The sequence below is a fragment of the Rattus norvegicus genome, chromosome 1 (assembly GCF_021556685.1).
Source record: "Rattus norvegicus strain SHRSP/BbbUtx chromosome 1, alternate assembly SHRSP_T2T, whole genome shotgun sequence".
In the NCBI taxonomy this organism is placed as follows: Eukaryota; Metazoa; Chordata; class Mammalia; order Rodentia; family Muridae; genus Rattus; species Rattus norvegicus.
Window position 1 is genome coordinate 30,336,244 of NC_141534.1, and position 11,356 is coordinate 30,347,599.

At 44.9% G+C, this 11,356-nt stretch overlaps 1 protein-coding gene across 2 annotated transcripts in view; it reads left to right on the forward strand.

The window, feature by feature from the left end:
• Ahrr (aryl-hydrocarbon receptor repressor) overlaps positions 1-11,356 on the forward strand; it is a 95,602-nt gene that overhangs the window by 80,396 nt on the left and 3,850 nt on the right. For both annotated transcript variants that reach the window (XM_087580354.1, NM_001024285.1), the window contains 4 exon segments: positions 66-199; positions 5,976-6,172; positions 10,619-10,680; positions 10,913-11,051. In XM_087580354.1, coding sequence (XP_087436480.1) covers positions 66-199; positions 5,976-6,172; positions 10,619-10,680; positions 10,913-11,051 — 532 coding nt within the window.

An 11,356-nucleotide genomic window follows, 5' to 3' on the forward strand; every position in this document is an offset into this window, starting at 1 on the left:
CCCATCTCTTGTTTCCTAACCCAATTCTTAGGTTTTAATTTGCGTTATTTGCATTATCTTGTCAGACAATACCGTCCTAGGGAAGTTGCTCAGGGCCCAAGAAGGGGGCAAGGGCTTGCCCTCAGAGTACTCGGCCTTCTTGACACGCTGCTTCATTTGTCGTGTCCGCTGCCTGCTGGACAGCACCTCTGGCTTCCTGGTGAGTGGGTGCATGCCAGGGACATGTGGGATACTTTCTACTGTGGTGACGAAAGGGTGGGACAGAGAGAACACTGTAGAGGCACCAAGCCAGTGAATTGGCAGAGCTAGACCTTGACAGCACTGGAAGGTAGATGGGGAGGAAATGAGAGAAGGCCTAGAGGGTTATAAGAAAAGAAGACGAAATATTTAGAAATTGACAACAATTTTCTGTTGTTGTAAAAATATAAAAAATAAAAAAGTATGGTTGTCTTTTATCCCCACTAGGTCCGGCACCATAGTGCCCCGAGATATCTGCTAGATATCTCGGCGGAAACACACCCCAACTCCACGGTGGCCCAGTGTCTCCTGCCGCCGCACACTTTTCTACACTCAAACCGTCATATAAAAAAACACACAACACAATAATCTTTGACCCAATTGATAAGATATAATTGCCCACCTAAACATACAAAGCCCAGTACACATCCATCCCTTAAGAACATTAATAACAACCTGTAAATACACAGAGCGGAATCTTAACGTCACCCGCCATATTGTCCTGCCACGGCTTCTCTCCCTCTCCCTCCTCTCTCTTCCTCCTTTCCGTTCCAGTCTCCTCCTCTTCCCTCCTTCCTTCTCCTCCAATAACAGGCCTCCTTCTGTCCTGTACCTGCCCCTCACCTGTATTTTACAAATTCAATGGGAAGAAGGTTCTGGTGAAGTCATCTGCGTCCTGAGTAGTGACTAGGCAGCTGTCCTTGGGGCAGTGGAATTAGCATCAAAATACAGATAACTCCAGGGCAAACCACAATTTTCAACTTAAGTTCAGTTGTACATTTATTTTAAACTTATTTTAAAAGCCTTTTCTAGGACTGGAGATATAGTAAATTAGTAGAGTACTTCCCTAGTGTGTACAAAACCCTGGATTTGATCCCCAATACCACATAAACTGTATATAGTGGCTTACACTTAAAATTCCAGCACTTGGAAGGTGGAGGTGGGAGGATCAGAAGTTCAATTATCCAAGGCCGTCCTTGGGTACATGAAACTCTGTCTCTAAATAAACATACATACATACATACATACATACATACATACATACATACATACATACATACATGCTAAGGCTGATGAGATTGGTCAGTGGGTAAACATGCTTGCCATCAAACCTGACCACCCGACTTTGACTTTTAGGATCCGTGTAGTGGAAGGGGAGAGCCAACTTGGGAAGGTTGTCTTCTGATCTTCACATGTGTACCATGGCAAAGCTGGGTCCAAGGTTTTGGTTTCAGCACCACCTTCCCCCCCAAGACACTTGGCTTTCCACCATTTTTACAAATTTTTCCTTATTTTTTTATTATTAGATTTGTATATTTTATTACTTTATATGAGAGTGGTTTTCCTGCATATATGTTTGTACCATGTACATGCTTCATGCCCATGGAGATCAGAAGAGGGCATTGAATCCCCTGGAATTGGAGTTACAGACTGTTTTGAACCACTATGGATAATGGGAATCCAGTCCATACAAGAACCCAAGTCCTCTACAAGAGCAACATATGCTCCTCCAACTGGACTGAGTTTCCAGGGGAGGGGCTATCACCCTCACCTGAACTATAGAGCTCCTAAAACCCCCAGGACCTGCAGATCCCTACAGACCATCTACCAAAGACCGGAATGACAAATTCCTGTCAGGCTTCCTGCACACTTGAGGAGGAGGCCTGGGAGGCCTGTGTGAGGTGTGCCTGGAACCTCAGTATACCCTCTTGGCCTACCACACTTCATGGAGGTTTTTCTAATTCATACCAGCTTCACCTGGCTCTTATCCATGGCTCTGTGAACTACCCCTAAGCTGACTTTTAAGGATCATTCCACATACAGGAAAGACGATCTCTCCTTGTTACTAACTTAGGATACTTGCCCTTCCTCCACCCACAGTGTTCTCAGTTCTTTCCACATAATTCACTGGAAAAGGGATTCTAATCAGCAGCTGGTAGACTAGGGCCTCTTATTTTCATTAACCTTTCCTTGTTCGTTGGTTGGTTTGGGTTTTTCATAAACAAGTTTTTTTTTTAATAAAAATGTTAATCATATATAACGCCTACTCAGTGCCTTCAGAAGAGCAGAGGAGGAAAACCAGAATGTCCCTTCCCAGCTACACTCTGGCCCACTCTGGACATGCCTGTCACACATGCTTCCAGAGGAAAGCTGCCATGGTGGCCCATGGCAGATTCTAGGCCCACCGTCCATAACCGAGGCTTTCTTTAGCTGGTCCCTTCTGCTTAACCTTTCAAAACTGAGTTCCCACTCTCCTCACGTAAGTGAAACCACTGAACAAGATCACTGCTCGAGTGGAAAGAAAAGTCCAAACGGCCCAGGCTATATCTTGGGGGTCAGAGAATAGCAAAAGGTGGGGAAAACCTTGATGACTTCACAGTGGGAAGGAACCCGGAAGTTTAGAGTAGTGGGGAGGAGGTTTGTAGGACAGAGGAGCCTGGGGGCTTCAATGTGCACTACAGGTCTGTGTTAATAGGAACCTGCCTTGGCTAGGGTTACTATTGCTATAATGAAGCACCATGACCATGCCAGATGCAGATGAAAGGGTTTATTTGGCTTACATTCCCACATCCTAGTCCATCATTGAAGGACGTCAGGACAGGACATACTTACTGAAACCGGCAGGGACCTAGAGGCAGGAACTGATGTAGAGGCCATGGAGAGGTGCTGCGTACTGGCTTGCCCACGTGACTTCCTCATCCTGCTTTCTTATAGAACCCAGAACCATCAGCCCAGGGATGGCCCCCACACAGTGGGCAAAGTCCTCCCACATCAATTATTAATGAAGAGAATGCCCCAAGGCTGCCTGCAGACCATCTTATGTAGGAGTTTTCTAACTGAGGCTCCCTCCTTTCCAATGATTCTAGCGTGTGCAAAGTTAGCATAAAGCTAGAAATGATAAGAGTAAACTTTTGTTTATCGCTAGCAATCTTTATGTTTACCTGGTCAGAGTCCAGCTTGAGCTGAGAGCCCAGACTGTCATTTTGACGATTTGGGACTAACACTCACCTTAGGTTGACTTTGTCCAATGATAGTAACTGAATGCAGTAACATTTCATAATTTATGGAAATATTTACTCCTTGTCCATTTATCAGTGAAAGGGTAGATGATTGATGTATTCTGTTGATCATTTCAGCCATTGATAAATAAACATCTTTAATGTTGGCCACGAAAATGAAAACTTGGTCCTTAGTAAGTACAGATTAAGATCATGAGACCCAAGAGAACAGGAGAGACAGTGGCGAACCATCCTTCCTGGATTTCAGCCCCAGGCCTAGCCTTATATGTCCCATCCCTGCACGTTGGCCTTCCCATAGGGCTCCATGCAAAAGATTGCCACCCATGACTCTATCTATTATCCTATAAACTGGACCACTAGTCTTCTGTCTGGGCAATCAGTAGGTAATAGAGGCTCTTGTTCCAATGTTGCATTTTAAAGTTCAGTTGTGTTGAAGGAGTCGTTATTATGGGTTCAAGTCCTAAGAGAGAATTTCACTGTACAACAGAGCAGAAATAAACAGAATAAAACTGAAACGAACACCAAACAGAGGAATTAATTTGATTTTAAAGTTGTAACAGTATCTACAGAAATAAGTGTCTTCAGTAGCCTAAGTTACCTGAATAAGACCTAAAGAGAATTAAGCCAGCCAAAACCCCAACATGAATGAAAGGGACTCATGAGGCCCCCACCCCTTGGTGAGGAGCTATTGGTAAATTGATGGCTTGTTGATAGAGGAGTGTAGTCCCTGGTAGGTTGCCCATGCTCGAGTGGATGATCCCACACCTACGTACATATCACGTGCCTGTGGGGAGCACTAATTGGACTTAGTGGTTTTTTTAAAAGATGAAAAGGATAGGAAAGGAAAGAAGACATATTGGGTGGTGGGGGAGTTAGCAGGGTATTCAGGGTGGATATCATCAAAATATATTTTATATATGTATTACATTCTTTTAAAAATATTTATTTTATTTATGAGTACACTGTCGCTGTCTTCAGACACACCAGAAGAGGGCATCAGATCCCATTCCAGATGGTTGTGAGCCACCATGTGGTTGCTGGGATTTGAACTCAGGACCTCTGGAAGAGCAGTCAGTGCTCTTATCTGCTGAGCCAGCTCTCCAGCCCCAAATTCTTAAGTAATATTAAAATATCATAGCTAAAAAAGAAAGGGTGTTGTATCCCACCATTCAAATCTATTATCCCATATGGATCCTAGGTTGATTTCAGCACTTCCTAGGCTCTTTTCACTTCTTCCCAAAGTCCAGCAGTGATGGGAGGGGTGCGCCTGCCCAGGACCTGACAAAGAAACTGACGGACACTGCAATCTAGAACTGTTTTCCCTAGAGCAGGGTATCAAGTGTATCCCAGGACACCACTGCCTAAACTTCCCCACACCATGTATGCGATTAATACTCTGTGTATCCTTGCAATTATCTGTTCATTTGTCCACAACCCATGGGTGTTGGAGAAACCCCTGCACAGTAGGGGCTCGCTGCTGGATCCTGGATTAGGCACAAAGCACACCCAAACATCTAAACACCTATTTTTACAGAGAAATTCTTTATTAATTGGGGAAGAAAAGTAAAAGTGGATGCTTTCTGACTTAGGCAGAAAAACAGCAGCAAATGACCTTGCAGGTGTAATTTTTCATTTATTTATTTATTTATTCATTCGTTCATTCATTCATTCTACACCCCATTATCAGGCCCCCTCTCCTCCCAGTACCCTATCACATTGTTCTTCTCCCCATTTCCCCTCCCCTTCTCCTCTGACAAGAAGGAGCTCCTCCTGTGTATCAACCCCTCCACCCCACTCCAACCCCAGGCACTTCAAGTCACTGCAGGACTAGACCCACCCTCTCCCACTGAATGAGTCTGGGATAAGAACATAATAGACCTTCATGGCTAGTTTTAGGGATGTAACCTATGGTTTGTAAGAGAGAGAGGGAAGGGGTAAGGGGAAAGGCAAAAGGGGGAATGGCAAGACCTACCATAGCGTCTGTGCAGGGCCTGCTAGGGCCCTTCAGATATCCTCAGGCACAGATGAGTGGATGAGCTGGAAATCTGGGAAGGAGGGAGGATGGATGGAGGAAGATAAAATGGATGCATGAAAGGATAGAGAGAGTATGGGTCCATGGTGCTAGGTGTTGTGAAGGCAGGAGAATCCTGAAGGAACTTAGGAACTAATTCAGTGGTATAGCAGCCTTCCATATATAAAAATATGTTTTATTTTATTATCTTATCACAAATGCCCAAGCTCTATGCAGCGTTTAAACATACACTGTATATTCTAGAGTAATAAAAATCAAGCCGTCCTTGTCTTCTTATTAAAGGAGAGGAGTGCTGATTTGCAGAGTAAAGGTAAAGCTTGATCGCTCTCAGGACTAAGTTCCAGGAAACTCCTGCAGAAAATGGCCGATGGCTGGGTAGGCCAGCAAACACTTGGGTAGATGTGAGCTCCTGTCCTCCTATACCGACACAGGGAGGATGGGCGTGTCAACATGTGCATGGTGAGATTATGCTATTCGTAAAAGGTCATAAGACTACCAAGAAAGGAACTGTAGCCCTAGGACAGAGCTGGTCCCTGGAAGTTGAGCTCCACTACATAGTAGAGGGATGGTGTTTCCTAAAGTTTTAGGATTAGACCTGCTTAATGGTATTGTTACAAAGTTACCTTCACACACTTGAGTCGGCTCTGTGAACAGCATGTCGTCTTTCTGTCTCTTTAAAACACCAGACTATGCAGTTCCAAGGAAAACTAAAATTCCTGTTTGGACAGAAGAAGAAGACACCATCAGGAACAGCCTTGCCTCCTCGGCTCTCCTTGTTTTGCATTGTGGCGCCAGTGCTGCCTTCTGTGACTGAGATGAAAATGAAAAGTGCATTCTTGAAGGCAAAGCACAGGGCAGACATTGTGGTCACGATGGACTCAAGGTGAGTATGAATTGTCACATCATAACATTGAATTACAACAGCAAGATGCCCCATGTGTTGTAATTTCTATACACTTTCCCCCAGTAAATAATAAATATACAGTTTGATATTTTTAAAACCACCTCACAGTGTACCTGGCAACTATTAGGGAAAGATATCTTTTCAAAATTGATGTAAACTGTAGCACCACACACTTCAATCCCTCTAAAGCTGCCCTTAACCTCCAGGCTCAGCCCCCAGAGAGAGGCCAAAATAGCATGTCACCTCTATAGGGGCTCCCTCCTCCTCAGTTTGTTGGTGTTGGGCACAAGTAAATGTCTAGAGGGCACATTTAAGGTGATAGTGGAACTTGTGCCAACTTTCTAGGGCCTAGTCTCACCAGCTTTGTGACATTTTCTCAGCTTTCAGAAGTAAAAAACACACCTAGTTTTCTGGACCATTTCTGGGCGTGATATAAAGTTACGTTCTACCTGATTTGGTGATCTGGGAGTATGAAGTCAGGAGGAATTGGAAGGCAGCAATGCCCCAGTTCTGAATTTGATTTCTGGAGAGACATGAGCAAATGTCTACTCACCTAAGACAGTGACCTGATGACAGACCAAAGCATGGAGACCGCAAAGTCCAACTTGGAGGACCAATGAGTTTGTTTAGGGTTACTAACAGGAATATAAGTGAGAGTTACTCATGGGAACAGAATGACTCAATGGCAGCTGCATCACTAAAACCCACGCCAGCATGAGAGACAACTCACAAAAGCTGGAAATCTGAAGCATTCTACAGCAGCTCAATGGGTTAGAGAGCTGCCTTTCCCAGTGGCTCTGTTGGTCTGATCCTTTTCTAAGCAGCTCTGTTTGTATGAGGGTCTTCTAGGCAGCTTGACTTGTATACTTTTTGGAGTTGCTTAGTGAATCTATTCAGTTTCAGGGTCTTCCTGGAAGTATTTTGAGTTATTTACTTCCTGTCTTTGTTATCTTCCCTACAGTATGAAGTGTTTTACCTTCCCTTAGAACATCTTGTTTTCCTCCCCTGTAAAAATCCTGTCATTAAATATTCTTCTTACAGCCTATGTCTTAAGGAGTTTCCCTCTGAGGTGGAAGGTTTTAATCTAGGAAGAAACTGCTGTGCAACAATTCCCCACACAGATTGTAGGCAATGTTTTCTCCTGTTCACTATAATAGTAGTAGTCAAAACAAAGCCAGAAAACCCTAATTCCCAGTCACTTGTTTGTCCTTTAGTGACTAAAACAGAACCAAGCTGCTCACCTTCCCTCTCCAGTGAATACCAATGTCTCAGTCTGACGTTACATTAGTCAACACAGCAAGCCTTGGGATAAACAGTGAAAATGGAGAAGGGCTATCCATCTATTGAAAATTGAACCAGCAGTTTCAGTTGTAACCCTGACCCTATTTCTAGCCAGAGCCACAGTGCTCTTCTCTTAGAGGCACTGTGTGGTCTTCTCTGGCTTTGGTTGCTGGAAGAGTGCTGGGGTGGGGGCCTATGGTCTAGGACTAAACCACAGATTGGTCACTCAGTCTTGGCTACAGCAGAGAGGCCACAAAAGATTTTTTAAAAAAGGGTCTGGTGCAGAGCTAGCAGGAGCCACTCCCTTTCAGCCAATGATACATGGAAAGGACAGAGCCATGGGTCAGGAGGGCTCATTAGTGACACTGTCCCAGGATGTGGACACCCTCAGGTCAGAATAGGAGAGCCTGGAGTACGGGCACTGCCTTCTGAAATGGCCTTTAAAGGCCTTTAACTAGGCTGCACGAAGGCTGTACTGTGGGGAGCGACAAGGCCGACGAGGAAATGGTGGTCCCAGAGGGTTACAGCCTTTGTAGCTGTAGAACCTGGAAGCACTGATGCTGTGCTCAGAAATGGACTGGGAAAGAGACTTCTAGGGCAACCTTTAATCCCAAGAAGGAAAATGAGATTTCTGGTACCATTTCACTGTCTTGGGGGCATGATGGGCACATTGGTTATGCAGGCTGCTCCCTTTCCAAGGAAATACCTAGATGGATTTATAGGATTTCTGAAGACAGCAGCCCTATCCGTATGTGTCGTATTGTGCACAATATTGAAACGCTTATGGAGTACCTGGTGTTCAGGATTCTACGTCCTGTGCTTTGAGCTGAAATCAGAACTGCCATCAGTAAGCACAGCACAATGCACGTCTGCAGGGCAGAGATGGCAGTGCCGGGCCCTGAGGACTGACTCTGGGGGCAGTTGTATCGTCAAGGCAGGAGCAGCTATGCCTCTCACAGCTTTCTTAACAGGGATTCTGTGTTGGGTGTTCCTAGTTGTATCTTTGGCCTGCCATATTCTTTTACCTGCCTGCTAAAATTTATTTCAAATCTCCAAATCAGTACTTGCTACAGTTCTGTCAGGGCCCAGAGGTACACAGGGAGAAAATCGGATTCTCAGAGAGTACATTATGCATTCCCAGCAGAGACTCAGCAGATCAGGCTCCCCTCTCTCTCAGTCTCACAGCTCCTCACAGACCCCAAGTACACTGCACAGAGGACTCTGGGGTGAGTCCAGCAGATAGAGCTTGAAGCCCAGTACTGGCACCCAGTAGAGGGACATCACCAGACAAGTCACCTAAATTTCTCCTTCAAAAAGCAAAATGGACTTATCAGGATGACTTAAAATTATTCTAAATATTATGTGATGGCAAAATTTATGACTCCAGTAGCCCTATCAGGTCAGATGTGACCACTCATCCGAAGATGTCCATCTAAGAGACTCATAATGATAAATGTAGAGAAGAAGACACTGCTCTTGTATATAGGAGACAGGAAGATATGAAAGGGCCCATATTTGGACCGAGTACATAAGCTTTTGGATTAAAGAGAGGCAGAACTGGAGTAGGGGTAACAGGTATGTGTGATTAAGAAGTTCTACTCAAGGCATGGTAATCTGCTTAACTATTGAGTCGGTTCTGGTTCGGCAAAGTGGTCTGAAGAAATCCTTATTGCTTGAGAAGACAAACTGGATCTCAAGATAGAGTTAATATTTCTTCAAGCTTCGGCCCTACCATCATGGACAGTCTGTCTTACGAGGACCCCCTGTTGTTGGAATCTGAGGTATCTGCAGGTTTGGGGAAATGACTAGAGACTTCAAGTCACCTTTAAGAACAAGACACAGAGATAGGTGGTGGCGGCAGCGGTGCATGCATCCTAACACTTGGGAGGCAGAGGCAGGTGGGTTTCTATGAGTTCAAGGCTAGCCTGGTCTATAGAATGAGTCCAGGACAGCCCGGGCTACACAAAAAAACCCTGTCTTTAAAAACCGTTTTATTTAGAAAAAGAACACGGAACACACTGCAGTAAAGAGCTGGCAAGACACTGCCATTGTTCTTATTTTTGTGTTTTAAGCCTTTAAGAGGAATTTGATAGTATACTGACTATTTTTATGACAACCACCAGGTAGTGTTATCTGAAAAGGAGGAAGCCTCAACTGAGAAAATGCCTCCATAAGGTCCAACTGTTGGGCCTTTTCTTAGTGATTGATGGGGGAGGGGGCCACAGCCCATTGTGGGTGCTGCCATCCGTTGGATGATGGTCCTTCAGTTGTATATGAAAAAGGCTTAGCAAACCATGATGAGTTAGCCAGTAAGCAGAACTCTTCCAGGGCTCTGAATCAGCTCCTGCCTCCAAATTCCTACCTTGCTTCAGTTCCTGCCCTGTTTTTGATGATGATGTTGCATGGAACTGCAGTGAGATAACCCCCTCCCCCGCCCCCAAAGTTGCTTTTGGTCATGGCGTTTCATTACAGCAATAATAACCCAAAGACAGTAGGACGGATATTCCCACTTCCTAGATCCATGACTGATTCATGTACCTATGTACATAGGTAAGTTCAGATGCAAAGGTAAGGTATGGACACCAGACTTCCATCCTGGCCTTACTTTGTGAGGGGCTTAGTTTCTAATAAAAGCAGCTTCCAAGTGCCCGTTCTCTCGTCACACCCCACACCTCCATACTTACCCTGGGGGTAGTGGCTTGGTGATCACGAATTCATTGTTGTGATGATTGTATAGATAATAACTTCCTGGGATCACGAGGGTCAATTTTATTTTTATTCTGGTCTTCTGGAGGGGAGGAAAATTCGATCTCTAAAAGCCACCTATGTGCCATAAAACTCCTGAAGGAATTAATTAGTTTTGTATTGGACCTCAAAAATTCTATAAGAAAAAAAACTCTGCAAAATAAAGATAAAAGGTGTAAGAGTTAATTTCTATCTTCTTTTGAGCAAGTGATCTTCAGTTGTCTAACCTTTGAGAGTGACCTAGGAATAAAGAGCAGTTCATTTGTTCAGCTTTCTCCTGACAGACTCATTGGTGTGAGTGTAAGTCAGGAGGTCTGGGCAGTGGGGTCTGGGGTCTCGCTGACTCCATCCGTTCTCTTATTGTCAACCTACATTAATGCTGTTATCTGGTCTTCACAGGGCAAAAGCTGTTACAAGTCTGTGTGAATCAGAACTGCATCCCAAACTCAATTACTTAGCAGGTACTTCTAAAACTTCATCTTCTCGGCCTTTCTCCATGGCACAGTGCTTTTTTTCCTGGGAGAGCCCCCCATGCCTGCAGGACTCTGTGTATTCCCTAGAGATGCCATGACTAGCAGGGAGTGCTACAGACTTAACTGTCTGCTGCTGTCGCTCTGGTCCTGGTCACTGCTGAGAACACACCTGCTCAGTAGTCCTCACTGTGACTTCTTTCCCCTCTCTAAACCCAAACAGGAAGGAGCAATGGAGAAAATGTCATTTCACTGTTCAGGGGACAAACAGATAGGAGCCATTGGACCCGGGCTCTAGCCAGGTCTTCATGTCTGTGCCTCAGGGGTGGTCCTGACCTGCTGGACCCCAAGGGGACTTCAGGGTAAGTGGTAACAGACTGCACAGTTCTCAGCTAAATCACGGTCGATATCAGAATGGGATAGGCATGGCTTACACATTCTCTCAGCCTAGGCAGCAAGCAGTCAGGGAGGAGCATGTTTGTCTCAGCAATCCTTTCAGGTCACAGCCCTTCTTCCACCTGACACTTGCCTTCCTTCTCACATCCTGACCGTGGGTTTCTTTACAAAACTATTAGGTAGCCCCTCCTCATCTCTCAGCACACCAGTGCTAGTCCTGAAGCCACAAAGTATCCTGTGGTCAACCATAGGATTGTTCTTTTAGTTGGAG